At 44.5% G+C, this 27,316-nt stretch overlaps 1 protein-coding gene across 5 annotated transcripts; it reads left to right on the top strand.

The window, feature by feature from the left end:
• The first annotated feature begins 1,395 nt into the window (after positions 1–1,395).
• kmt2e (lysine (K)-specific methyltransferase 2E) lies at positions 1,396–27,228 on the top strand. Of its 5 annotated transcripts, XM_026364151.1 has the most exons (25): positions 1,396–1,724; positions 10,396–10,580; positions 14,329–14,440; positions 14,990–15,219; positions 15,344–15,483; positions 15,976–16,157; positions 16,259–16,297; positions 16,389–16,589; positions 16,726–16,856; positions 17,024–17,141; positions 17,245–17,354; positions 17,450–17,702; positions 18,661–18,759; positions 20,298–20,369; positions 20,910–21,092; positions 21,296–21,622; positions 21,898–22,197; positions 22,333–22,483; positions 22,591–22,817; positions 22,939–22,995; positions 23,238–23,783; positions 24,146–24,390; positions 24,489–24,568; positions 24,653–24,732; positions 25,016–27,228. In XM_026364151.1, the coding sequence occupies exons 2-25, from the start codon at positions 10,510–10,512 to the stop codon at positions 26,039–26,041; spliced, it is 4,980 nt and encodes a 1,659-aa protein (XP_026219936.1). In that variant the 5' UTR covers positions 1,396–1,724; positions 10,396–10,509; the 3' UTR covers positions 26,042–27,228. The 5 variants fall into 5 exon arrangements, with proteins under 5 accessions (XP_026219936.1, XP_026219938.1, XP_026219939.1 ...); XM_026364153.1 differs by lacking the exon at positions 18,661–18,759; XM_026364152.1 differs by lacking the exon at positions 20,298–20,369 and having other exon boundaries at positions 1,397–1,724.
• The last annotated feature ends 88 nt before the right edge of the window (positions 27,229–27,316 follow it).

Genomic DNA, 27,316 nt, shown 5'->3' with positions numbered 1-27,316 from the left:
CCCAAGTTTATTGCAAACCACCGGGCTGCACGAACACCAGCAGATGCAGCGGTCCTGCAGGAGTGCGCATGCGCGGAGGGCTGCGGTTTGGGGGTGGGGGAGGGTCGATAAATGGAAACGGTGAGAACATCCTCCCTCAGCAAGTGATGTCAAAGGGATTTCTACAGACATATTTCTGGAGAGGTGACAGGAACAGATTTACCACCACAATAAATCTGTCGGGAAAATTGCTAGAATTATTTATTTTCGCTGTCGAACGTGACGGTGTTGTAGTTGAGGAGTTCAGGAGCGTGCATGCATGACCAAAATAAAGCCCACATCACTCTAAAAACAAGTGTTGCACAAAAGGTTTGGGTGAGATAAACACAAATGTCGTTTCTGCCTAAATTTGTAAGCTTGGTTCATTTTATTGCATTAGCCTCGTCCTGCATAAATCGTGCATATTCATTTCTTCAATTAAAACACAACCCTCTGCATGTTTACCTGCAGGCTTTGCTGCCCCCCATAATTTTGTGTTATTTGTGAATGTCCCTTCTTAACATCAGTTCAATATAACACCGCTCTTGTGTAAGGGGTTACATAACAGCTTAGTTACCTCCTACAGCGTTGGATAGCGGATTTAGGTGATCTTTTCCAGCCAATCCAGTGTTAAAATAAAGAATTTTAGTCCAAAATAGGCACATTTAGGAATGCTTTAGGAAACTTAGGTGAGTGTCACAAGCATTCACATAGCAGCATGAACAATCTGGGCTGTTCATGCTTCCGTGGTGTACAATTGCTGCTGTGGGCTGTCTGTTTATGAATCTAAAACCCAGCAAAATAAAGGAGAGATAACATTTGACGGAAATTGTGTGCGTGGGTTTGTATGGAGTAAAAACAACCTACTAATTAATAACCTGAGATTGCAGGCTACCCTGCTGCTTTTCACCCTAGGAGAAAAAAAAGGAAACACAACAATAGGGCTAGTTTAAACAAGACCTTCTGATAAAAAACATTCCCACAGCTGACTTCACTTTGACTAGATGATCGTGACGATATGACTTGCACAATGTGCAGCCATTTGTTTAACAAACTCGCCGAAGGCAATTGCATTGTGAGATACCACGTATAAAATATTAAACGTGCTATGGCAAATTATTATTATTTTTTTCCCCTCCAACTAATTGTCCATTTGACGAGCTTTCTCCAAATAGTGCAGCACAAGTAAAATCCACAGCGTCACCGACAGAAATAGCAGAGGCTGGAGGAATCACAGTCGTGAACGCGCATGTTATCACGGTCACGGCGCCCCTGTGAAAATGGGAGTGTAACCCCGCGCCGCGTGGAGGTGGAGCACGGGTTTAGCGATGGGGAGGGAGGGGGGGCTCGTGGGGGAGGCGGAGTCTCGGCAGTCCTGGCAGGGCCGCCATTTTTGCAAAGGGAAAAGAGACTGGTTTGAGAGGATCTAATTTCTAAAAGTCGCCGTTGACTAGAGCAGTTTTAACGGTTTCGACTTAATTTCTACTCAGATTTGGGTCATTGCGTAGGACAAGAGCAAAGGATCTTTCACAGGAAAGGACTCTTTAAAGGACGCGCTATATACAAACATTTTAAAGCTTTGCTAGGGATCCGCAGTGTGTGGACAGAAGTATTGTTTTGGTTGTGGAAGCTGTGTGGAAAGCGACGGGGGTCTTACCCAGGTCCCCTTATTCGTTGTTCGGGTCCTCCAGAGTGAAGATAAAACGGTAAGTAAACTGCATTAAGCGTTAGTAGTAGAGTGATCACAAATCCGACCTGAAAGGCTATTGTTGGCTTTAGTTAGCTGGCTAGGCACATCATGCTGGTGCTGGCTAATGTAGTTGTACTGTCAGCTGAGTTTGGCTTGCTAGCTAGCTGATCAACACCGTTACTTCAGGATGGATAGGTGCTACGTCCATATTTGCCTTTATCAAAAATTAAAAACCGCTAGTAGATGACGTAAGTTTCCCAGTGAAGGCCTAAGTGTCAAGTTGTCAAGCGTATCGCCAAGAGACCACTTGCTAGCTAGCGCATGCTACTAGCTCAAATTAACGTTAGCTTGACACAGACCGAGCAGGGCTCTGACTTTTCGTTGGTAGTGTGGCAATAAACGAGACGTCATACAAAGTTATCTGGTAAATATTACTTACAGGTCTTTCTGATCAACATAATTGTTTGCCACATAGTTAAAGCAGCATACTTCTGATCACACTTTAACTTTATGAATAACATAAGGTGAAAACGATGCATTTAGATTGTCTATTCCATAGCCAAACGTGTAAGGTCTTCGCCCAGGCTCCGTCAACAACTGTTACATTGCCAGCAGTGAACTTGCCCTCTAAAATACGACATATTATTATTATTATCCGCACGTTTATCTAGCATAACTACAGTCACAGGGGGACAACACCTGATGTTTAGTTTGACACTGCAGACCATATTGCGCATGGTTTGATCCGTTATATTGTCAATAAAGTCACCTCCTGAAATAACGCTATTCGCTTTATTCCAGTGATTTAATTTGCTATGCATTAGCAATTTGCAACTGCAGCTGTCAGCAAACGCGCCAGTTTCTTTTGATATCTGATGTTAGCGTTTGCAACAGTATTACTCACGATAAAAACAGTTAATTTAGCATTAGTTACAAACTTGAATTTGTCGTTGTGGCTCGCATCCTGTTCACCCAAAGCACGGGACATTGTTTCCGTTCAGCGAAATTTTATACAATGCCACTGTTCAAAGCCAGAGAACAATACGATTTACATGCATGCGATATATGAAAATGTTTAGTCTGTTGTGTCCTAGTTTGCTCAAAGCAAGACCAGCTGTTAAAATAACTTACATGCCCAGCTACATTGCGCAGTAATCTAATAGGCTGCCGAGCTTTTATAGAATCGCAGTTATGATCAGATGAGATCCAGAATAGATCAAATGTCTAATAAGGAACTCTTTCGTCTTAATTTGTTATAATTTGACCCAAATGTACATTTCGCGATCACTCGATTTAGATTGAGGGTGTATTGGGTTCAAATGCTGCAAGCATGGGGGAGGGGGTGTTCCATTTGGGTATCTCGCCCTAGTCATACAATTTGTAACTCCATCTAGATAGACAACCGTAGCTAGGCTGAAACTATACTGTCACAATTGGTAGCCTTAGTCTATGAGAAGCGAATTGCTATATGAAAGCACAGGAGGGTTTGGTTTGCCCCGAGCAGCCACCTCTCAGCGTTGTTGTCGGTCTTTGCAGTCTGTGACGAGCCAAGTACTAATCCACTTCTTTCGTGCCTGTGCTAGCTAACTTTGCTAACAGTAACCCTATGCGCATTATGTTGTTAGCTTCCGTTGGATACTTCTAGCTTTGTAGGTTGCTCTGAGCGGTTATTTTGGCCTTTATTCACGGCCTAATATTGACAGAGATTTACAGTATCGCTGCGTTAGACGTTGCTGTTTTAGCTCCAGATTTGAGTTATAAAAGCCCAATTCAATTTAAGACGCGTTTGATTGTGTGGCTGCTCCGAATACCATCAACGTTACATCTAGCCTGCTACACTTCGAGAGGCCATTGCTGTCCGTAATTGCTAGCCGATTAGCTTACTGGCTCTGCTTTCGACGACTTCACAAAAAACCCAAATGGTAACAACACAGAGACTGTACCGACAGAGTGATACTTAAGGTAGAGTGTATGAAAGAGGCGTTTGAATGCATTCTTGGGCATATTCTTTCCATGGCGAGGCTCCCCTGGCCACACGATTGTCTCGCCGTCCCGAGAAAAGCGCTATGAAAATGGCGACAGCACCAGGGTGTTGTGGTAACATAATAGCAACGTTGTACCCTCCACACCCCTATCGGCAGAACTGACTGCAGCGCCGACACACTCACTGTGAAGCAACTACACAACACATGATTTTTATTTTTACTGAACTTAGGCATTATACTAACGTAAAACCACGATATTCATACTTCAATAATTCTGCGCTTTTGTACTTGTCATAGTTGCAGTCACGTATCCCACCGTGCTTATTCCCAAATCGGGAAACATAGTCTCCATGTATGCGTCACGGTGTTGCTCATGGTTCTCGTAATTTGGGCTGCTCGGACATGGGGATTATTGTCACACAAAAACAGACTAGTATTTGTAACCTAGAAATGCCGTCAAGATCAGTTTGAAGTCAATAAGTAGCATTAAGGGACACAGACTTACTCTTTGTCGAAATACATGTCGTGCACAATGTTTTTTTTGGTCCATATCACCTTCCTGAGATCATCTTAATAATAAGTAGATTGTCTCATCACTGTTGTTTTCAGTATATGTCATTATCAAGGGGTTTATTGAAACACAGGGGTTGTGGGTCAGTTAGTTATGATGTATAATAATCTGCACTTTGTATTTAAATAGTCTGAGGTTTATAGTGACTGTGTACAACACATTCAAATACACACTGAAGCAGGATATTTAATTTAGAATGAGAGGAATGTCACAGGGAATGTTTTGATCTGAAATTTATATTTCCCAAGGTAATACGATAGCCTTCAGTTGGATTAATGTTTCACATTGCTTGGGCACAATGTCCTATAAAAGGATAGGTTTTAAATTGAGTGTTTGTTAATGTTGTTGGCCATAAATGTGCCACTCGCAGCCTTCATGTGAGCGCTTCTTCTGAGGCAGTCACAGTAGATTTGCAAAGCAACTTCAGTACCATCTAATATTGACATATTAAAAATGTACATAAAGATCCAAATTCAAGCTAGTTGTCAGGATAGTGTAGGCCTTCAAGCTTTCACAAAGCCCTTTAATGGGGTGGCACAGCTGTCTTTTTCTTTACGTCACCCTGTGGGACAAACTTTGGCACTCAGCAGCTCAAATGCCTGCCCGTGACTGTTGGCAAAAAGCACTTTTTCCCTCCTTTCCTGCTGATAATTTTAAGTTGAGTGAACAGTAGAATTTCTAAATTACAGAGGCTGTCGGTGCTTATACTGAGATGCCTCTAGTAGGGATTTACATGACTGTAAACATTTGTGTAGCTGTTGTTTGAGGGTGTTGTAATGTTGTCAACCGCAGTTACTATTATAAATGTATCGTACAAAGGTCCTTGTTTGACCAAATAATTTGTCAGTAGCAGGAGTACAGCATGGTACATTCCCTAAAACCCTACAACAATACTATTTGAAAGAGAGGCAGAAACATCACATAGCTCCTTAATGGTCTGCATAACTCCTGTCTATTTAATGGGAGTTCTGTTCACCTGTCTGTGGATATGGTTCACATAATAATAAGTGGTAAAGGGTCTTCCTCTGTGGAAGATTTTTTATTACTAGATGAGTGAGAGGGCCTACTGTGCCTAATCAGTTTCTGCTACATAATACACACAATTCCCAGCTAACTTGTTCTCCTAAATGAACAGAGACCTTTATCCTGATATTCACTCAGCTTCCTGTGTCTACATGATAATGGACCTGACAGTGTTAAATACCAGTGTATGTCTGCCTGGTTGCCTTGTGCACCAAATTTGTTTGTTTGGTGTGTTGACAGAGATGGTGATGGGAGATGAGCTGCCCACAAACACACACACACATCACCGTAGGGACAGAACACTCTGGCAGGTGTCAGGGAGACAAGGCAGTCTCAGGTGACACACCTTTTCTCTTGCCCTAACCCCTAGGCAGAATCTTGCACACATATGATCAAAAACTCACAAGCTGAGCACAAAACTTTTATTTTACAGTGTACTCAGCAGAGAGTGTGTGAGAGAAGTCAAGCAATACAGAATATGTCTGCTGGTATATTGACATATTGATAGGTCAGCTGAAGGCCACAGACTCACCAACTTCCTCTTTGACACTCCTACTATACTAGTAAGAGCTCTGTTTGTTATTGTGTTTTCCCCTGTCTCCTGACAATAAACACATACCTGAAACAGTAACACCTCTGTAGTTTTAAGTTTGTGTCCCTCTAGACACACACCTCACCATTTGGGGTTAGGCTGTGTGTCTGTGACCTGGTCTCCAGTGATCTCACTTGTGTGCTACCCAGACCCTGAGAGACACAGAAACAAAGCTCCCTGTTAGTGGGGCCCAGCAAAGTCACATGGCATCCCAGCTGGGAGGAGAAACCAAGGCTCAGGTGACCTGTTTTTGTGCTGCTAGCTGGGCTGTAACAGATCCCTCTTTAAACTAGCAAGCTGCCTCCCCGACAGGTGGCTTTAGGGCTGGGTCTGCTGCGGCTGCAGCCTTACTCCACCTCCCTGAACATCCTCCTGTTGCTGTGCCACTATTACAGTAGTGTTCATGGGTAATAACACAAAGAGGGCAAATGGCATTGATGGTGGTGATGTAACAGCGCTGCGGTCCAGGCATGAAATTGATCATCAAACATGGCTCTAATGGGACCTGAGTGGCTCTTTCAGTTTTGCCTTGTAGATGCTAAATAGCCTCTCCCTATTTTCTCAGTATACACATGGACACAACCATAGCACATATTTTAGATAGCTGCACATTGCATTTTCCAAATTTTTTAATTTGCTGCCTGCTGCACATGTGCCAGCTTGTCACTCCCTCATATTTAAGCTCTAGTATGAAGGACAAAGTCACATCGGCCTTAATGCGCACAATCACACAGCCAAATTACATATACCTGTGTTTATCCTATGTACCTGTAATTTACAGATCTTTAAAGGAACCGACCCTTGACTGTACATAGTATGTGATACAGTTTAAGCAGGAGCGAGAGGGAGATTGAGAAATTGTGCCTCCGGGGTTCTCCTGAGCAGACATTACTCAGACTACAGGAGGGCTGCCCCAGCTTTGCTGCCAGACAGTGTTCCATTCCACTTACACCCTCACTATTTTAACTGAACTGAACAGTGGATTTTCATATTTGTTTTGTGTGTGAGAGTGATATATTCTTTGTCTTGCATCTTATCACACATCAATCACTTTACCAAGAGCACAACCATTTCAGGCTCTGAAAGCGGCAAGACAATACCATGTTGCTGATAACAAGCATGTTGTGACACACTTGTAAAGGACAACTCCGTAACCAGTATGAAATTAATATGTAGCCGTGAAGATCTCCTGTATTTCTTACTCCATCACTCTGATGTGCTGCTGGCCCTCAGCGATTATTACTTCTTTCTAGTTAGGGTACATGCAACATCACTGTCATCACTTCATCTGATTTTAAAGTAGGCTGATCTTGTAGTCTGGCATGCACTTGCAACAACGCAGTTCCCATTGTGGCCAAAATATTGCTTGTGTGGATGCTCTCATCCATATCCGTCCTATATTGATGTATGACTACACCTTCAGTGTTGTAGTTTAAAGAGAGCACTGGCAGCCATGGGCACACTGATGTAGGATAGGGCAGATGCAATATGTCCCAGTGTGGCCACTGTTATAGGACCAGGCCTACATTCCATCTGGGTCATGCTTCCTGTGTACATGTCTGTATTTGTATGAGTGTGTTTTATTTGTTTGTTTATGAGCTGAGTCATTGCAGCCAGCAGTGAGGATGGTGTGAAGTCACATCAGCTTGGCAGGGGGGCTGTGGGATTCAGTTGGAATCTCTCATTTTCTGTTGCTCCTCCTACTTGTCGAAAACATAATCTGCTGAGACTTGGCTGCAAAAACAAGAATGAAAACACTGTTACACATAGAACAGTGGTAATAAGCTGAGGAGAAAGGGAAGCTGTAGTGGCATGGTTAGAGTGTGATGGTGTGTGTGGGTTTTCCCTCACTGACTTCAGTGCAGTTCTTCTTAAAAGGATAGTTATTCCCCACACAATGACGTGACTGTGTCCCCTCACTGAGGGAGGGAAGAAGGAGAAAGCAAAGACTGGGTTACGTTATGTGCTCCACTCTGCCACCCAGAGCCTGCCCAGGTCTAGGCTGTGTAGCGTCACTGTCAGACAGACCCCATATACACCTCCCCCACCCCGCTGCCCTCTGAAAGGGAGGGGCTGTGGATGAATTGTAAAGCTTCCTACAGTGCAAGGAAATCAGATTTAAGGTGAACTGTTTTAGAGGAACAAGATTTCATCATGTGGCTCATTTGACCATTCTCCACATTTGCTGTATGTCTTACTATGTCGGCCTCTCTTCTACTCACCCTCCCCTGTGCACGCTCCCCATTTCCCCACCCCTCACTCTCTTGTGTTTCCATAACAGCAATGGATTTGACTAAAGGTGGCTTTAAATGGTCTCTCTCCCAGCCTGCTTGTAATTAGGAACTGTGTCTGCGACACTCCCCATCCCCTCCGCTCTGCGTTACTGTCTCAGGTTTATTTAGGAAGTGAACAGGGGAGGGAGAGAAATCCGGCTGGGCGGGGTGACTGGGCTCAGGAATGGGGGTGGTGTTTTTCTCTTTTTTTCCTTTCTTTGGCTATGTTTCTGCAGGGTGATGGACAGCTCTTCTAGAGGAAGTAGGAGGAGCAGGCAGAAGCAGTCGCAGCACAGCTCAGATTTACTTAGGAATGCTGCTGTACTGTACTTGTTTTTCTTTTTCCCACTCGCCCTTTGTCAGTCTTGACTGTGTCTGGCTGCAGCACAGTGCAAGTATGTTTGTACCCTGCTGTAAAAGCCTCCTTGTAGAGGAATGTTTGACGGGACAGGGCGAGGGGTTATCTGTCTGTGTGGATGGGGAGGGGTATCTCTGTGAACGTGTCCTTGTGTGTGCATTCCTTAGTAGTGACAGCAGGATTCCCTGGATGAAGTAGAGATGAAGCTAGTGGATGAGGGAACAAACAGGCTGCTTCGAAGAGAAGCCATTCACAAGCGCTAAAACATACTGGGACTCTCAGATGATACAAAGGAGGAGCGAGTTTCAGTTCAGTACTTTTTTTTGGCAAACTGCCATATCCTTTCTAAAAGAAAGTGGTTGTGGTTACTTCCATCAGCTTCCATCATGAAATACCCTTGTCTGTGATAGAGCCATACTGTTTAACTCCACCCAGAATCAGATAAGAATTTGGAAGAGGGTCCCATCAGTACTTGGCTGGCTCACAGGGGTCTTCTTCCTCCTATTAATTAAGGCTGGAGCTGACAGCTGTCAGGTCTGTGAGCCTCTCACCAGTCCTGTTGGCTCTAACAGTGCATTGGGTGAATTAGTAGCTGAAATTACTCTTGCAGCCAGTTTTCTTTAAAAAATCTTCTGTTGTGTTTCCCTTTGTGAACTATGAGCAGTTCCTCAACAGTGCAGTCAGGCTTGACAGTTAACCTTATAATGAAATGCAGCTTTCTTGGAGAGAGACATTGAATGTATGTAGCGTAGTGTTTTGGAGGACATGCTTAGGACAGAACATGCTGATACCTCATAGACATGCAGAATCATGTTTTGAAGTGTCTGAAATATTCCCCTACTCAATACATGACATCCTTGAATTGTAACCCCTCTGCTAGCTACACCCTGAGCCATGATCTGAGCCTTTGTTTGGCCCCAGTGTGCATGAGCAGGCGGAGGTGTGACCTCCAGCCTATTTTGTCTCGGCATCTGTCCCTCCTACTAATCCCGCTTATCAACAGAGCTCTGCGTATCAGGGGCAGCCACACTGACACATATGCTCCTGTCTGGATTCACACCGGTTACAAATACATGGCTTGATATTCCCATTAGTACTATTTCCAGTAGATAATTTAGCTTTTCTATTCCAGTCGACCATTCCAAATTCCTACTCATGGACCAACGCGGCACTCTGTTTATAGCCTGACGCCTAATGTAGTCAATAATTGATGAATTGATATTACAGCTGTTTTTGTCTTATGCATTGCTTTCAATGCTAACTGTAGCAATGATAAAACAGGTTTTCCTATCAGTGAAATGTGTGGATGAGTAATTAAGGATGAGTGTATGTGATTGCTTGGAATAGGGCAGTAATCTTCAGTCGAAGGGGGAAAAATGGCCTCTGTGTTGTTGCGTTTTCTGCCTCCTTTCATGGCGTCTGGTTGCTTTGTTTTCTCTTGCTCCCCTTTGTGGAAGCTTTCTTACAGTGCAGCATTCTGCATTCCTGGCAGATAGTGTGTAGAGGTCGCTTTAGCGCAACTCACAGCAGCAGCTCAGGCTTCACCTTACAAGATCGAATCGCCTCGCTTTTCATCAGTCAATACCCCAGCTTTGTCAGAGGGGAAATTCCTTTCAACCACTTCCCTGTCAAACAGTGTTCATGGTCTGAAAGTATGAATCACACGTTTACATGTGCTGGAAATACCCAGTTTTCACTATGATTTGTAATTTCAGGTTTAATAATTACTGGGGCATTCAAGTGCTTTAATCATGGAATGAAACAAATGACACATTGAGTTAATGATCAATGAATGCCAGCATAGACACTGCTAAACTAACTTGTTCTTTGTTCCTCTCTCTATTGTCTGTCTACTTTTTCCTCCTCTTTTCTGCTACATGTCCAGGCCTTGTGGATGCACTTAGATGTCTGCAATGACTGCTGTGGCTGGCATGCCTCAGTGTTTTGGACTCCCATTCTCTGGACTCAGTAGGACAAGAACTGATCAGCAGAGAACGTCATGAGCATAGTCATCCCAGTAGGGGTGGATACAGCAGACACCTCATACCTGGACATGGCTGCGGGCTCAGAGTGAGTAACACCGACACACGCACCGAGCGTTCACTGTTCACACCTTATATGCCCCCTCACTTCCTCCCCTCATTCATTATTAAATACCTTTTTTGGCCTTCGTCCTCAACGTTTTATTCTCAGTTTCAGTGTTTTTTCTTCTCATATTTCTCTAAAGCCTTCCCCCCCTTTCCTTGCCTCTGTTTTCACCCCTTTTGGTGTTATTTACATGTGCTTGACACTCTTATTTGATACCCCTATCTATTTGATGTCCCTGTCCCCTTCTCCTCTCTTTCTATGCAGCTCATCTTTTTTAGGTAGCTTGATTCAGATCGGCTTTTTAACAGATCACCTCCCTCGTGTTTACAAACTGATGATGGAGAAGGACTTTGCAGTTCATGAAAGCACAGCCCACCCAGTGTCTGCTCTAATGCACAGTTCCATCTTGCAATTGATTATACTTGGACAAACTATTGCTCATCACTAAAATATTCTCTGCTGTTAACCACATCTACCCACATGAAACTAACTGTAACTGTAGATCTGTGTGTTCAGTCTGTATCTCTAAAACCAACTCTGAAGCATACACAAAGATACACACATTCTTTTTTTAATGCTTTAGCACAATGTTTGCACGTGTACACTGCATTGAGTCAGTGAAGCAGAAATGGTGCATGGAGCCATGGCAACAAGCCTGCTGTTGCCCCTCCTCTTGATTTCCTATAGTCTTGTCAAGGACATTGCTGTGGCTTTTCCTGGCCAAATAAATGAAGCAAGAGGTTCTTGTATGACTAAAGAATAACACACGTCATCAACTTATGGAGGGGCTCCTGTCTCTTTAAAAGAGGGAGAACCCTCCCCGCTGCCTTCATCAGAGCTGTTGCCGTGACAGCTTGTGTTGCCATGGTATTTGCCCCTCGAGTCCCTCCCTCCCCTCTGCACTGCGCAGGGCCTGTTTCCATGGTCACTGGCCTGAGTGACAGGTGGCCCTCATATAGATATGGCGTCCTAAACTGTCCCACTGCGCCCCCACCACCCCATGAGCCTCTTCATGGACCTCCGCTGTCACCGGGGGTTGGAGTAAGCCCCATGCCTTGACTCTCTCTCTCTCGCTTTTTGTCCATGCACTGTGTCCGATTGCCCGCTACAGATTTATTCAAACACAAGCTTGAAAGGAGTTTCCACCTCCAGGTCCCATCCATACCAGAGGGACAGAGCTCAGCTGGACACACACATACACACAGAGCTCTGCAGAGTATTGTGAGGGTGCCAGCCGAGTCTGGAACAGTGGGGCTGGCTACTCACCAGAGAAACAGCGTCACATCCTTTCCACATCTCCCTGAAGTCTGCAGCAGTGTGACCAGCTGTTGGCTAATGCAGTGTGTGTGTGTGTGTGTGTGTGTGTGTTCACAGAGCCTGCGCACACACGCTGAAAGAATACGTAGTGTTGCCATGGCAGCGAGTGGGAGCTCTTCAGGAGCGAAGGCGTTGCCTCTGGGTGTTGAGCGCTGCTCTTTTTCTCTCCTGCTGTTGATCTCTCCATTCTCCATGCTCGTCCACTTTGCCTCTTCACCCTCTCTCTGCAGGTGTTTACATTTTGAATGACACCTGTTTCTTGTTTAAATACCTCACATTAATGGAGTATAAATAGTACATATCTACATGCTAACGTGAAGTTTACATCAGGTCCCAGAAATTATCTTCCCAATTTCTATCACAAGCAACCTTTTTAATGTGCATAATAAAGACACCAGCAGTTTTTTGTTTGAGCATCATTATAACAGACTTCATGTCTGTTGCCCTCCCACTTATGCATACTCCAACTCTCTAGCCCCCTCTTTGCCAATCCGGAGTGCAGTGGAAACATGAATGATACGAATCCTCCAGGTGTGCACACATGCAATGAAAAACACTCTTACTTCCTTCTCAGTGAACAGGCTGGCTCACTTGTTTGCCTTCCGCCCATCTTTGACTCTCACTCCCATTGTGTGCCAATCGTCCGTCCTTACTGTGTCTGTCACTCTCACTGAGTCTTTGCTAAGTCAGGGTGAGAGTGCAAAAGGCCAATTCCAATTCTTTGTCTTGAATCAATGAAATATTTCCTACTTTAGCCGCTGAGTGATACATGCTTCAGCCAGATCTTAAGTCTGTACTTTGAAGTGTAGACTTTGGTCTGGTTAATCATTAATGGACAAAAGTGAGCGAGTCATTTCAAGTATGATTTTTATAATCTCCTTCCGCCTTTAAGTCAGCATACTAGAGCATTTAGACACGTTTGCCTTTGTGGCAGTTAATCTTCACATATTCACACACCTCTTACCTTGGATCCGCCTCCATACCTCATGCACTTGCGTTTTCACTTTGACAGTGAGTACTTGAGCGGCAATAGACACAGGAAGTATTGCACAGTGCTCTTACGGCATGCAACAAGAGCAAAAGGGCTGAGAAGAGCTCACGCAGGTACCGTATAACCACTTTACCTTGGGAAACACTTAAAAAGGAGAATGCGTCTAGAACATGGGGCAATAAAGGAAAAGGCGACAGAAGTAGAAATGTTTTTATTTAAAATTTCACTAATGCCATTAGTCCAGCTATATAACTATTTTCTGTAATTTCTAATAGACTGGTTCTTTACCCTGTACTTCTTTTCTGAACAAGGGTGTGTAAATATGTCAGTTATGGAGTGAGAGTGTGTAGAAACTTGAACATAGTTACACAGAAAGAAATGCTGCATAGCCTGTTCTGTCCTTATCATCTTATGTTTTTTGGACCTGTCTTATTTAGGATACCTACCACCATGCTTAGTGAGCTTTTCTTTGTGTTTTGCCCTGTTTGTGGAAACTTGCAATTAACTCCTCCTCATGGAGTAAATTGGTGTGAGGTGTGCTTGCATTTTATTTTATACCTAGAGAAAGAAATAGGAGAATATGAAAACAAGCTCACGAGCTGTCACAAACACTCGTACATGGTCTTTGTATGTCTCTGACTTTGGAAATTTTGTAGGAGTAGGAGGATCAACTTATGTTTATCACATGTGTAATCTGACTATCACATTAATAGCTACCGCACCTCACCTTAGACACCTTTTATCGCACATGAATATAACTTGTCATGTAGGGCTCAGTTGCTCCTATGTCCCTCTCTTCCTTTATTTTGTCCCTTTTCATACCTGACTGTCTTGTCTCATATTCTGTTTTACCAGTTCCACTTCCCTCTTCTCTAATGCCTTCCCTTCAGCAACAGAAGAATAGATTAATCATGTCATAATAAGGGTGGGTTGCTCTCAAACAGCCAAACAGGCTCTCCTCAACTGCACACCTTCACTGGGCAAAGCAGATTGACTGGTTTGGTATGAATAAGCTTGAAAAGATGATTGTTTGTTGTGTGTGAGCGAGAGGCAGCACATGTTTCTGATGACAGACTGCCCTGTAGATGGTGGTTCAGGGATAAAAACATAATTTATGTTGACATTTATTTCTGTTATTTGTCTGGCTCTCAGGCTAAGTGACGCAACGCTGTGTTGCTGTGTATACAGTAGACGCCTACTGCCCTGACCTCTTAACTGTGTCACTCTCATAGTCATAGCAGCTATACCCTGGCCCTATGACTCTGTGTCATCAAATGTAGCTGCTCTACTTCCCTGCTAAGTTCACACATGCTTCCTCACACTGTTGGAGGGAAACGATACACATTAGTTACTCCGTATAACCTTGTTCTCAGAGTTTTTCAGTATAAAGTAGTGTTTGTTCTTTGTGTTGCTGCCCAGCAGACCAGAATCGGTGGAGGCCAGCCCTGTGGTGGTGGAAAAGTCCAGCTACCCACATCAGATCTACAGCAGCAGTTCTCACCATTCCCACAGTTACATTGGTCTGCCTTATGCTGTGAGTACTCGCACTCGACTTCCTTTCACTCTCTTACAAATAACCTACATACGTTGAGCCCTCCCACTCTGTTAATCATTAAGTGCAGCACGACCAGCTCCGTTTTATGCCAAAACAGAACATTGTTCTGTCATAGCTTCCTTAATCTGTTTGTGAATACAGGAAATAAGATCTGCACTGATCAGTTAAGATTAATCGGCTGCTATTTTGATAATTCATCTTTTAAACAGTTAATTTATATCTCTTTGTAGATTTGACGATTTGTTTAGTATTTTAACTTTTTTTGTGGCAATTGTTGGGACAAAACAATCAGGACTTTCTAAAATTGTGATGTTTCATTGAAAAATAAAATCCCATATGCTTTATTTAAATGACATCAACTGAGAATCACAAGCCTATTTTGTGATTCTCTTATCAATTTGAAGTTTTGTTCATTTTATCTAAATCCCCACAAGTCAGAATATACTACATAGTTGAGGGTTTCACTTATTACTGAATTATTTATTACATTACGACATTTGACCCTTATGTCTCTCACCCTCCTATTAGGACCATAACTATGGGGCACGGCCCCCACCAACGCCGCCGGCCTCCCCTCCCCCCTCCATGTTGATCCGACAAGGAGAGGGGGGGTTGTTTGTTCCTGGGGGCCAGGACGAAGCATCCAGGGGCACCACACTCAGCACCTCAGAGGATGGCAGCTATGGGGCTGACATCACCCGCTGCATCTGTGGCTTCACCCATGATGACGGTTACATGATCTGCTGTGACAAGTGCAGGTAAAGAGCTGGGTTGACACAAGTAGTCACACCACACACAACTTTTGTTGACTAAACAAGACTAAACTTGTTAACTTTACAATGACTTACCTTTTATCAAAAACCTTTCTCTTTAATTTCTCAGTGCCTGGCAGCACATAGACTGTATGGGGATTGACAGGCAGAACATTCCTGAGACCTACCTGTGTGAACGCTGCCAACCGCGACATCTGGATAGGGAGAGGGCCATCCTGCTGCAGACCAGGAAACGGGCATGTTTATCTGGTAAGCAAGACTACCTAGATGCATTTGCAGGCCCAAGACTGAATGGAGACAGCCCCAAGGTTTTAGATTATGAGTATGAAACAATGAGTAGGAAACTTGGAGAGCTTCATTCCCAGGTGTTAGTTATGAGGTGACGTTTTCTATGAGAGGTTTTACATAGAGCTTTCACTTCTGTTTTAACTGGTTTTCTCTTGCTGCAGTAAATGGCATGCTTGTTAGTGAATGGAGCAGGTTGTAGGCTATGTCAGGGTACTGCCTCCTCCCCCTGCAGGCCAGACAGATTTTGTTCAGCCTGAGCTTGGGACCCACTGACACCTGCTGGACGAGTTGCATATTTTCACTTCCTAATCTGTTCTGTAACACGCTGGATCGTCCATTATTGTAACTTCGCTATTACTTTTTTTTGCCTGCAGCAGATCTAGTGTTTCATATCTTTGTCGGGTAATCCCTTCTAACCACTAATTTGCTTATTCGCTGTGTTTGCTTATTCAGATGGGGACACCAGTGCTACAGAAAGTGGAGATGAAGTGCCACTAGAACTCTACTCTACCTTCCAGCATATGCCTTCCACCATGACTCTGACCACTGGGCGTCTTGGCAATAAGCAGGCAGAAAAAAAACGTAAAAAGAGTGGTGAAAAGGAGCCGCCAGCCTCTTCTGCCCGAGCTAAGAAGGTCAGCTTTGCATTAATAATAAAACCAGTTTAGGAAAATGATGTGTTATAGATAAGAACTTCAATTAAGATTAAAGTCTCAATGTCTTTCCACTATGACAGGCCTTTAGAGAGGGGTCCAGGAAATCCTCTAGAGTAAAGGTAAACTCACAAAAGCAACATAGACCACTGTTCAAAGTTGTCTTCTGTCAATATTCAAGTCCTGTGTAACATGCGTTTCGTCTCCCATCAGGGTGCAGCTCCAGAGCAGGAGCCAAAAGAGCACCCATCTCTGTGGGATTACAAGATCAAGACGTGGATGGAGCGTTACGAGGAGGCTAGCAGTAATCAGTATAGTGAGGACGTCCAGGTCCTGTTGCGTGTTAAAGAGCAAGGCGATGGCAAGAGCCTGGCATACAACACGCACCCAGCCTCTTTCAAACCACCTGTGGAGGTACATCTCTCTTCATACAGTTTTTATGAAAAGTCATTAAAATATCATTATTCTCTCTATTCTGTTAATTGCAACCCTTGTTATTTAATCGTTGTTTTGGGTTTTTCTTAATGTTTTTGCTGTGTGTGCTTTTCAGAGTCAAGTTCAGAAGAACAAGAAGATCCTAAAGGCGGTCCGGGACTTGGCCCCAGATTCCCTTATCATTGAGTACAGGGGAAAGTTCATGCTTCGACAGCAATTTGAGGCAAACGGATACTTCTTCAAGAGGTCAGGATGCTGGTCACTAGTTGAAAGGACATCTTTTTGGATTTGTTTCATATGAATTTAAATTGAATATTATTATTCTCTTATGCAACAGATGATGCAATATGCAAGAGACAGCAATGAGTTGTATTTAATTCTATTGTGCTGTGTTCATGTGATTACCTTTTTAGGCCGTACCCATTTGTGTTATTTTATTCAAAATTTGATGGACTGGAGATGTGTGTGGACGCACGCAGCTTTGGCAATGAAGCGCGCTTCATCCGTCGTTCCTGCACCCCTAATTCTGAAGTAAGTAAACACTCCAAAATATTGAACGAGTTGCCTGTTTGATTGTAAAAACTTATCTCTAATATATTGTTACCAACCATTCCTTTTTCTAAACTTCCCTCAGGTGCGGCACGTCATCGAGGATGGCATGTTACATTTATACATTTACTCGTTGAGGCCTATCAGCAAGGGCACAGAAATCACCATTGGTTTTGATTTTGACTATGGCAGCTGGTGAGTTATAAGGAATAAGTGTAACATGCTGAAACACATAGCAGAGCAACAGAATTTCAAACTTAACATTCTGTTGTATTTCCTAATATTTCTAGTAAATACAAGGTGGACTGTGCCTGTCTGAGGGGGAACCAGGAGTGCCCGGTGCTCAAGCACAATCAAGAGCCCACAGAAAACCTGGGTTCTGTAGGCAGGCGCAGAGGGAGTCGCAAGGACAAGGAGGCAGTCCGGGATGACCAGGGCCAGAACCAGAACATGGGTTTGGACGGTGAAGGGAAGGGCAAGAGTGCAGGCGACAGCAAGCAGAGAAAACTCTCTCCTCTTCGCCTTTCAATCTCAAACAACCAGGCAAGATTGCTCTTTTACCAGCACCACACTAAAGTGCACCAAATGCCACCCTTTAACACATTCCCATCATAAGTTTGTACTTTTTTTGTTTATAATTCAGCATATGTTTTGTTAATATACATTTGCCCTTATGGTGCATGCATGCAATTTTGTTTGATCTTTGTGAAATGGTCTGTGCATGTGTCTTCCATTGTCATTCTTTTTTTACTATACATCGTCCTATTTTTCGCCCAACTAATAACAAGTTTGACATTATAGGCCAGACTTTACTGCACATTGTGTGCCTCTAGAGATGTGCAGTAGTATACATATTTAACACAATCAATTTGAAGCGTCTTCTGTCATCTATTTCAGAATAGCATTTTAACTTTCTGTGCCCAAGCCAAATTATTATAGTTTATTCAGAAGCTGGAATTCAGAGAAGCCTTGTTTGTGAGAAATTGTGTTTGACAATTTGGTGCATGGCCATTTACATATCAGTCAAGTGTGTCACATATCTTAAGCTGTGTGAGGTAAGACTGGTTTAGACATCCAGAAGTGTAAAAGCATTTCATTAGAGAGCTGTTTCACTGCTGTAAAAGAAGACAGGTGATCTGAGATGTCTCAACAAAGGAGCTTAAATACATAAAAAGCATCGCTATTACCCCAGGCAGTGCTGAACATGTCAGCTGCTGTAGCATTCATGCTGTAAGAGGATGCTGTTTTAAACCACCATTTCCAAAGGCTGCTGTGTGTGACTAAGGACAAATTTGGACCTGATGTGTTGTGCACAGACTGTCCACTAAAGAAAAAGCACAGTTACTTCCCCCCGTATCTTTCCAGGTCACTTCCCCTTGCTATTCCCTCTCTCCCTCACCTGCCCTCTCCTCCACTTTTACCTGTCTCCCTCTAGTCTGTAGCCAGACTGAATGATCAGCCATGATAAAGCGCCATACCCCACTCTTCCCTCCTCTTACAGGATCCTGAGTTATATGAGGATCTAGAAGACAAAACCTCCGTTAGCAATGAAGTAGAGATGGAATCAGAGGAGCAGATTGCAGAGAGGAGGAGGAAGATGGTAAGTGTGCCAAGCTAGGGGTTACAGCTTTTTTGCCATGCAAGTTACCCAGCAGAGAGGCGGTAACCAAGACTGGCCCCTGGTGCTCTGGATGTGGACTAGCTATTTGTCTGCTAAGGAGGCTGTGGCTTTGATAGGAGCAGCTGTCTTCTGTCTTTTTATAAAATACCCTCTTCTTTATCACTCATCTGCTTTTTGCTCAGGCCTTTTTCTATCATTACGCAGCAGCATTTATATTTCGCACTTTTATTTTTTGTCTACACCATATGACAAAATTATGGGGCCTCCAGTGCCACGATTTTTTACAATACCATCCTCCTGACAGTGGCAACAAAACCAGTATATTGTGTCCTGAAACTATCCCTCAGTGTGCATTATAGTGCGAGTATAGCCCTTCTCTTCCCTTCATTGCGACCATGAGTTTAAAATGGCCCATTACTGGTTCAGCCACTCTTCCTCTCCTTCTGCCAAACAGTGTTATGTATCTTAGAGATGGGATCAAAAACACACACACACACACACACACACACACACACACACTCACGTGCACACAATTACCCTGCAGTCAGCTTCATTTCACATGGTGGATCCAAGGTGTAAAGTGCTGACTCATCTTTGGCCAACGTACAGTTCTGTTAATCGGCTAGAGAGGGATAGATAGGGTGAAGGGAGGGAGGGGGAAGCAAAGATAGGGAGGGGCTGCGGAGGGTAGAGCCTTGTTGCCAGGGCCATATTGACTTTGGGAGATCCAATAGGCTGCTTTCTATGGAATGTGGACCAGGAGAGAGAGCTCTGCTGCTGGAGCACAGAAGCAAGCGTTCACACACTGACGATCAGAAGTGATGCTTGTGGGTGTGAATCCATTCCGCGACAAGGTGCAGGCGAGATAACATCAGTACTGTGCTGGCATGATATCTTGCCTACTCAAACAAAAAAACTGTATTAGTTGAAAAGGCATACCAGGTATTTTCTCAATGGTCCTCTAAATAAACGTTTGTTCTCTGTAGACAAAAATTAGTTTGACTAGAGTCATATTTATGATTATATTTTTATCAGTTTACCAGTTAAAATGCGTGTGTTCAGCTATACTGTGCAGTCTTAAAGAAATCATCAAACAAAAAAAAGTCTCACACTATATTTCAATATTTCATTGGATCGTCTTTAGCTTTGATTACTGCACGCATTCGCGGTAGCATTGTTTGGATAAGCTTCTGCAGTGACACATTTATTCCCATCTAGAGTTGCACTAATTCTTCACAAGCATGGAAACCCTTGATAATGTATGACAGGGTAAGGTGAGAGAATGCACCTAACCTAGATGCTATCAGGAATATATTACCTCAGTACTGATGTACCACTAAAATTGCCACTCAAGCCAGGATATTTCTTCTGCTCAACTCCTACAGTACCTGACATATTTCTTTTTCACCATCACAAAGTTGACGAGACGCTAGTCCAGCCCTGTCCAGTTTTTGTGAAGCCTTGTTTAGGGGGGCATGTCTCGTCTAAACTGGGCTGTCTCTTTATTGAACATTCAGGCCAACCCAGCGGAGCAGTCCCATCTCCCTGTCGGGGCGGCTTCCAGCTGGAATGGACTGAAACACAAGGAGGTAAACTTGACCTAAACATAGCCAACCCCACTCCACCCTCCTTTCAGCCTCCCCACCCCAGATTATCTAGGTGATATTAAAGGCCACTAATTGTGCTTTCAACCTGACCAATACAGAACTACATTTGTCTCAGTGGGATTCATGGTTGTTTTGACCAAAGGTGGAGTATTTTTGTTTGGTGGAGGTAGCCATAAAGAACTGGGGGTGGAAGTTATGGCACAAATATTTACAAGAACACATGGTATAGACATGCTAAACTACAACTGCTTGGTGTTCCAGTCACCTTTTGACCTCACAGCACTTTCTTGTTGCTTCTGTCTGAACTTCTCTTCATTTCATTTCTCTCACTGTGAAAGCAAGGGGTCACTTCTACTTGTCTCTGCACTCAGCTAGAAAGGCTTTTGCTGTAAAGCTCACATTAACCTTTTAAATCGCTACTTCTGGGGCTCTGTGGGTGAGAAGTACTCCATCAATTAATGCTTCTACTTCCCCTTCCTCTTATTCACCCCTCCTCCCAACCCCACATCTTACCCCCTGCAGACAAGAGAAGAAAGGAAGATGGAGGCCATCCTGCAAGCCTTTGCCCGCATGGAAAAGAGAGAGAAACGCAGGGAACAGGCCCTGGAGCGAATCGGTAGCGGCAAGACAGAGGTGGGAGTACGCAATGACATCAAGGACGAGCCTGCTACTCCAGAGACAGCAGATTCCCCAGCTGTCGTGCAGGTGAGAACACAGATACAAAAACCCTCTTGTTTGGTGCAATTTTCAATATTGGGTGTCATAAATACTTGAGCAGTTGCAAACAGAAGCTTGTGTGGCTTGTGTTCTACTGATAAAGAACAGTTGTGATTAGTGGCCACATGTTGGAGGGTGTATATCTAACAGTACATTATTTTAATAAACATTAATACTTGTCCTTCTCCTAGCCGATTCTGGAGGTAAAGGAGGAACCAGGCTTGAAGCCAGCAAAGGTCAAAGGCTCAAGAAACAGGAAAAGTTTCTCCAGAAACCGTACACACATTGGCCAACAGCGTCGGCGAGCTCGCACCATCAGCACCTGTTCCGACTTGCCCCCCAACTCGCCAGCTGAACCTGTGGAGCCCCTGACCAGTGAGACCCCTGAAGGAGAAACTCCCCCTGCACCAGAGCCAGAGGCTATCTCTTCTCAAGCACCGGATACCAGCCCTCCACACAGCAGCTCACCCGCTCCTGACCGAAACCGCACTGGGAGCAAGAACTTTAAAACTAAAAAGGTACATTTGTGTTTTTTATTTCTGCATTCAAAACAGTAATGTCATCCTTACTGCACAAGTCTTTGCTTCCTGTGTAAGTATAGTTGTATATTTCATTCATTGTCTTAGAATTAAAATGTAGCTGTATTGGAAACAAAAAAATACTAATGTATTTTTGCAAATATACAAAAAAGAAAGACATAACCTAAAATAACATAAAATAACATTTAATGTTAAGGAAACCCTATAGGTTGTCAGATATATTTCACTAAATCATCTCAAAATCTTACCAACAGCACTTTGTCAGTGAGTGGGTGGGAGAGAAGCAGCAGGACCGTGGTGCAGTGCGAACCCCAGAACCAACCCCAGAGAGACCACTGCGAATAAGCAGTGACCCTGAAGTACTTGCCACACAGCTCAACGCCCTCCCAGGAATGGCCTGCTCGCCACAGGTCTACAGCACGCCCAAACACTATGTGCGCTTCTCGTCCCCATTCCTGGTGAATCGTAGCCCCACCACACCTGGAGTCCCCACAGGGAGACGACGATCTAGGGAACTGCCTGAGACGCCACCAACAACTGGCTCCTGCAAGAAGGTACCGAGTCCTGCTTTACAAGTACTGAGATTGGATCTGTTATTTCTATTTCTGCTGATGAAGGATTGTCACTAGCATCAAGAGAACGGGGTGACCTGTATTTTTTTTTTCCTTATTTTGTCTTATCTTCTACAGCGATGGTTGAAGCAGGCTCTAGAGGAAGAAGGCTCCACCAGTCCGGCAAGACGGTCGAGTCTCCTCCTGCCCAGTGAGGGTCCTCTCAGCCCCTCCATTAATGGAGATTCTGACAGCCCTCTACCCTACAATGGCACCTGTTCACTACCAGGTAGGTACTTGTGAGAACTGTGTGTGATATATTCAGGCGCTCATTCAGATTAAATTAAGCCACTATGCGTCAAGCACTTAGCTAAAATCTTGTTACTCTTTTTTCAGAGTTGCCCACACCGTTGAAAAAGCGGCGGTTGAGTCCCCTAGATGCCTGTATGTCTGAGAGCTCAACACCGTACGGCTCCCCTTGTGCTACGCCCACCAGGGCAGACCAATCAGAGACACCTGCAACACCTCTCTTACTTGCTACCCCACCACAGCCACGAACAGAGGAGCCAAGTACAGAACCCCTGAATAGCACCCCAACACAGACACTTAGTGCCCCTCAGGAGGTAAGTCTGGATTTAAAAAAAAAACAAAACCTATAATTATTTTATATATTTTATTTATATATTTTATCTTTGTTTACAAGAGAACAACAATTGTAAACATTGTCTGTGTTTGGTTTCAAAGAGTGAATCTTCAGTGGAGAGCTCACCCGAGGTCAGCCGGAAACCCAGTGTGCAAGAGGTGAGGGGAAGGTGCAACAGCAAATATTGTTCACAAGGATTAGAGGTTTCCTGATGCCGAACAACTCTGGTCATATTTTTTTTTGTTTTCAGTTCATCAGCAGACTGGATGTCTCATGTTATGTTTAGATTTTGGAAAATTATTTATATTGCCAGTGCATTTAATTTGAAAATTCTTTGACTTTACATGTGGTTCTTATTTTAAGACTGTCTCTTGATGTTGATCTCTCTTTTCTTTCCTAGGCCGATCGTCCACCTTCATTGGTATCCTCCCCATGCATCAGGGCTTCCACCTCAGATGGACTCTTAACAGAAACTAAGGTGTCAATTCCAGAGAGTCCACAGCCTCCATCTGCAGAGTCTGTGGACTGTGGCGAGGACAGGACTGATGTTGGGATCGTAGAAGGCAGTAGTGAGGCTTCCTCGTCTGCAGAAACATGTGCTTCCTCTTATTCTGGCTGGATTAAAAGCCCAGAGAGAGGACCGGCTGCAGCAGCTGGCCTCACCTTTTCCCCAGTCAACTCAAACTTAAGGGACCTGACCCCCTCACACACCCTGGAGCCTTTGGCAGCTCCCTTCAGGCCTGATGTTGCTGCTGTGGCTGCAGCAGGGCCCACAGCAGGGACGGGGTCATTGGGTGTCTCTCAGGTTCCCTTCAGTGAAAGCCCAGGGCAGCTATTTTACCCCTCTTCTGAGGATGCAAACTCACTTGGCTTCTCACGCTCACTGAGTGGGGATGGCACTGGCGAAGGAGGTGGGTCAGCTCAGAACCCCCCACAGAAGAAAAAGGTGAGATCACAGTGGAGCAAGAATAGAAGTTGACTTGAAAATGTTTGCTTGAAAAGCAAAGAAAAATTGCTTTACATTTGATTTAAATAGAAAAGTCAATATATGACTAATTGATCAAATAATATATAATATAAAACTAGCATTACAGTAATGTACACTGCTTACATGCAGTAAAAATCCCCATGCATGCATTCTAGATCACATACTGTCATCGTGGATTAGAAGATGACTTCTACGCTTTCATTCAATCCCACATTCACTGCCCGTAATGTCAGTAATTGTCTAAATGCTGCCCCCTACTGGTTTAATGTCACACTTCACAAACCCTCGTGTCCTCAAATTGTGTTTCTGCATCTTCTCAGGTTTCCCTGTTAGAATACAGAAAGCGTCAGCGTGAAGCTCGCCGTAGCGGCTCCAAGACGGAGTGCAGCTCACCTGTTTCCACTGTCCCACCTCTGACCATGGACACCTTTCCCCTTGAGACCACCAGTGAGCCTCCTCCACCCCCTGCTCCCATAACTGTCTGCAGCACCACCACCACTGTAAGAGATCCTCAAACAAATGAGGAGGCAGAGGCTGCTGGAGAGAAGGAAGGAGAAGGGCAGTGGTACGTGTAGCTACTTTGTGCTGTGGTTGTACCTAGTATGACATATCCAGTCTATGTGTAATTAATAAGATTTCATTTATCTTGCCGTTTCTCCTCAGGATGTCGTCAACTTCTGTAGAACAGGCAAGAGAACGGAGCTACCACAGAGCTCTGCTGCTTAGCAAAGATAAAGATACAGGTGAGAATATTGACAGAGACTTTGAAATGTGCATTAGCAGGCCTTGTTACTCATTTGTAAAACTGAACGGTAATGTGTTTCCAGATGGTGAAGCAGAAGGTGGCGATACGCCTGCGATGCGAGATTGTCCATCGCCGAGTCTTCAAAAGACCCCAACCCACACAGTAAGTCAACATTACCCAGAGGAGTAATGAGAAGTTTATTTTCACTATTATTTAATGTTATTTGAGTAATATGAAGATAGTTTGTCAGATTTGGTCTGTAAAATGTGCTGTAACTGGGTTGTTGAACTAATTAGTCTGTTAACTGCATCTTGTCAGTCATCTTCACTACCCTGTGGAAAATTTGATTTACAATTAAGTTGGGTTGATGAGTTAACATTATAGAGATCTGGTTCATTTAGCTAGTTATCAACAGTTATCTGATTTTGCTTCTCTAAACTGGCAGCCCTGCTCTCCTGGTCCTCTTGCCCAGCCTCCCAGTCGACCAGCAAAGGAAGAAGATGGCGATGGTCAACCTCGGACGCCAAATCCGACCAAGCCTGCAGGACCTAAACCAGCTCCTCTGACTCCAACAAAGCTGCATCCCACCCCACTGCCATCATCTCCGGTCCACTACCCTGGATCCTCCCTCATCCACTCTCCCAGACCTCAGCCTCAGGGCTCAGCCTATCGCAGCCAGAGAGCACTGTTCTCTGCTCAGTCTCAAAACCCACCCCAGGCCCAGGCACAGACTGGCCCTGCTCCTTTTGCCCAGTATAACTCACAGAGTGCTCCACCACCACCTCCCCCTCCTCCACCAGCACTGCCGGCTTCCACAACTTATTTTTCCAGCCAAAGCCCCTCACCTGCTGGACCCTACCCTGGTTTTAAGCCTGCAGTCACACCCCCCTATCCTCCCGGCTCTCAGCCCCTGATGCAGACACTTCCCCACAATGTGCACTATCAGAGCTCAGCTGCTCCGCCGCCACCACCTCCTCCACCTCCACATGCAATGTCTGGCCCCGCCCTGCTGCACGTCAACCTGCAACCTCCTCCCATCCAACAGCATCAGCTTCTGCTGACCACTGCCCCTCCTCCTCCTCCACCCCCACAGGGCCAGGCCTCCCAACAGCAGCAGCCTCCCACCGGCAGCACCTTGCTCTCACTGACACCTCCACCCCCCCCTCCACCTCCTCCCCCTGCCCCCTCAACTAACGCCCAAATGCAGCCCCACCACTTTCAGAACTTAGGGGGGTTTCAGCCAGGGTTGCTGCACCCTGGTGCTGCTGCAAACTCTTCAGTACCCCCATCTACGTACCCTCCACCCCTTCAGCAGTCAGGACTGCCTCCACCTCCCCCTCCCCCTCCTCAACAGACTCAACAAGGCCAGGCCCAGGCCACTGCCTCCCAGTTACCTGCTGGGACTCGTGGAGCGTCTGCATCCTCGACCCCTTTCCACAGCTCTGGCTACCTGAGCACAGGGTGGCACTGACTGCCCCTCTGTGCCATCGACCCTTGCAGCCCCTGAGAACTCTACCTGAGAGGGGCATGTATCATAAGCTGTAGATATGTTTTCTATGTACCTGAACATATGGCCAGTGGAAAAACAGCTGATTGTGGGATAAAAGGGTACTTAAAAAAACAAACAAAAAAAAAAACAAGGACAGAAAGTTTTAGAAAAAGGACAGTGAAATCATCTTCAACACGAACTGTATGAAAGTGAAGATGGACAGTCCCCTTCGGTGCTCATAGCCTTCTCTCTGGCCTCCCTTTGTTTTTATATATGCTCCCTGTGATGGAGAGAAAAAGCTCTCTGTTCGGTGTCTTGTTTGGACTCCCGTTGTTAGGCCCCACACTTTGTTTATCAATGGACATTCCAGCCTATACCCCTCCTTTCACGTCCTCTTTCCCCTTTGTCAGTTATTCCTTTTACTTCCTTTTTGTCTGTTGTCGACTCTCTACACATTTATTTGTTTTAATCTAGTGACTCATTATAGCAATGAGAAAGCTTTTTGTATAGAGAAAAAAAACACAATTATTTTTTTTATTCCTCTGTCTAACAACAAATATCTGTTCACCGCTGCAGATTCAGAAAAGACCCATTTCTGGGAGCCTGCCTCACCACCCTGGGAGGCTGCACTCGTGTGTGTCTGTGTGTGTGTGTCTGTTACAATGTGTGACGTATGGCTGCTTGGAAGAGGAAAGTGTGTGTGTGTGAGTGTGTGAGAGTGAGATTTCATGTGCTCAACGAGTGCTCATAGTCTTCTGAGGTAGGAAGAGTGGTCTCACCCACAGGTAGGACGTTAGCGGTTTATTTTTGAATATCAATGGTTATTTGTAGAAAGTGTAATTTAATGTATAGGTGGTTACTCCAGCTTTCACCAGGAACAGGTTGTAAATATCCGCTTCTTTTCTTTTCTATGCTTGTACAATTCGCTCCCATCCCATTTTGAAATATGGTTGTAAATATGAACGCTCTTCTTGGCAAAGCTGAATGTTTCTGTGACTGTAGCATTATTTTTATTTTATTTTTTTCCCTCTATGGACTCTTCAACTTTGTCTTTTTTATTATTTGTGTGTGTGACTGTATGTTTGTGTTGAGGGGAGAGACTCACAGACACTGCACTGGTTGGCTATTTTCATGGTTCATTATAATAAATCACTGTAATGACAGTTTTATACCACTTGTCTTGACATTTGTGTCTGGGAAAATTTGTGTTGCCATCTTCTCTGCCAGCTATTTTGACAATTATCCACTTGGTCTTTT

Source organism: Anabas testudineus, chromosome 23 (assembly GCF_900324465.2).
Source record: "Anabas testudineus chromosome 23, fAnaTes1.2, whole genome shotgun sequence".
NCBI classification, from domain to species: domain Eukaryota; kingdom Metazoa; phylum Chordata; class Actinopteri; order Anabantiformes; family Anabantidae; genus Anabas; species Anabas testudineus.
This window is presented reverse-complemented; position numbering and strand designations above follow the sequence as displayed.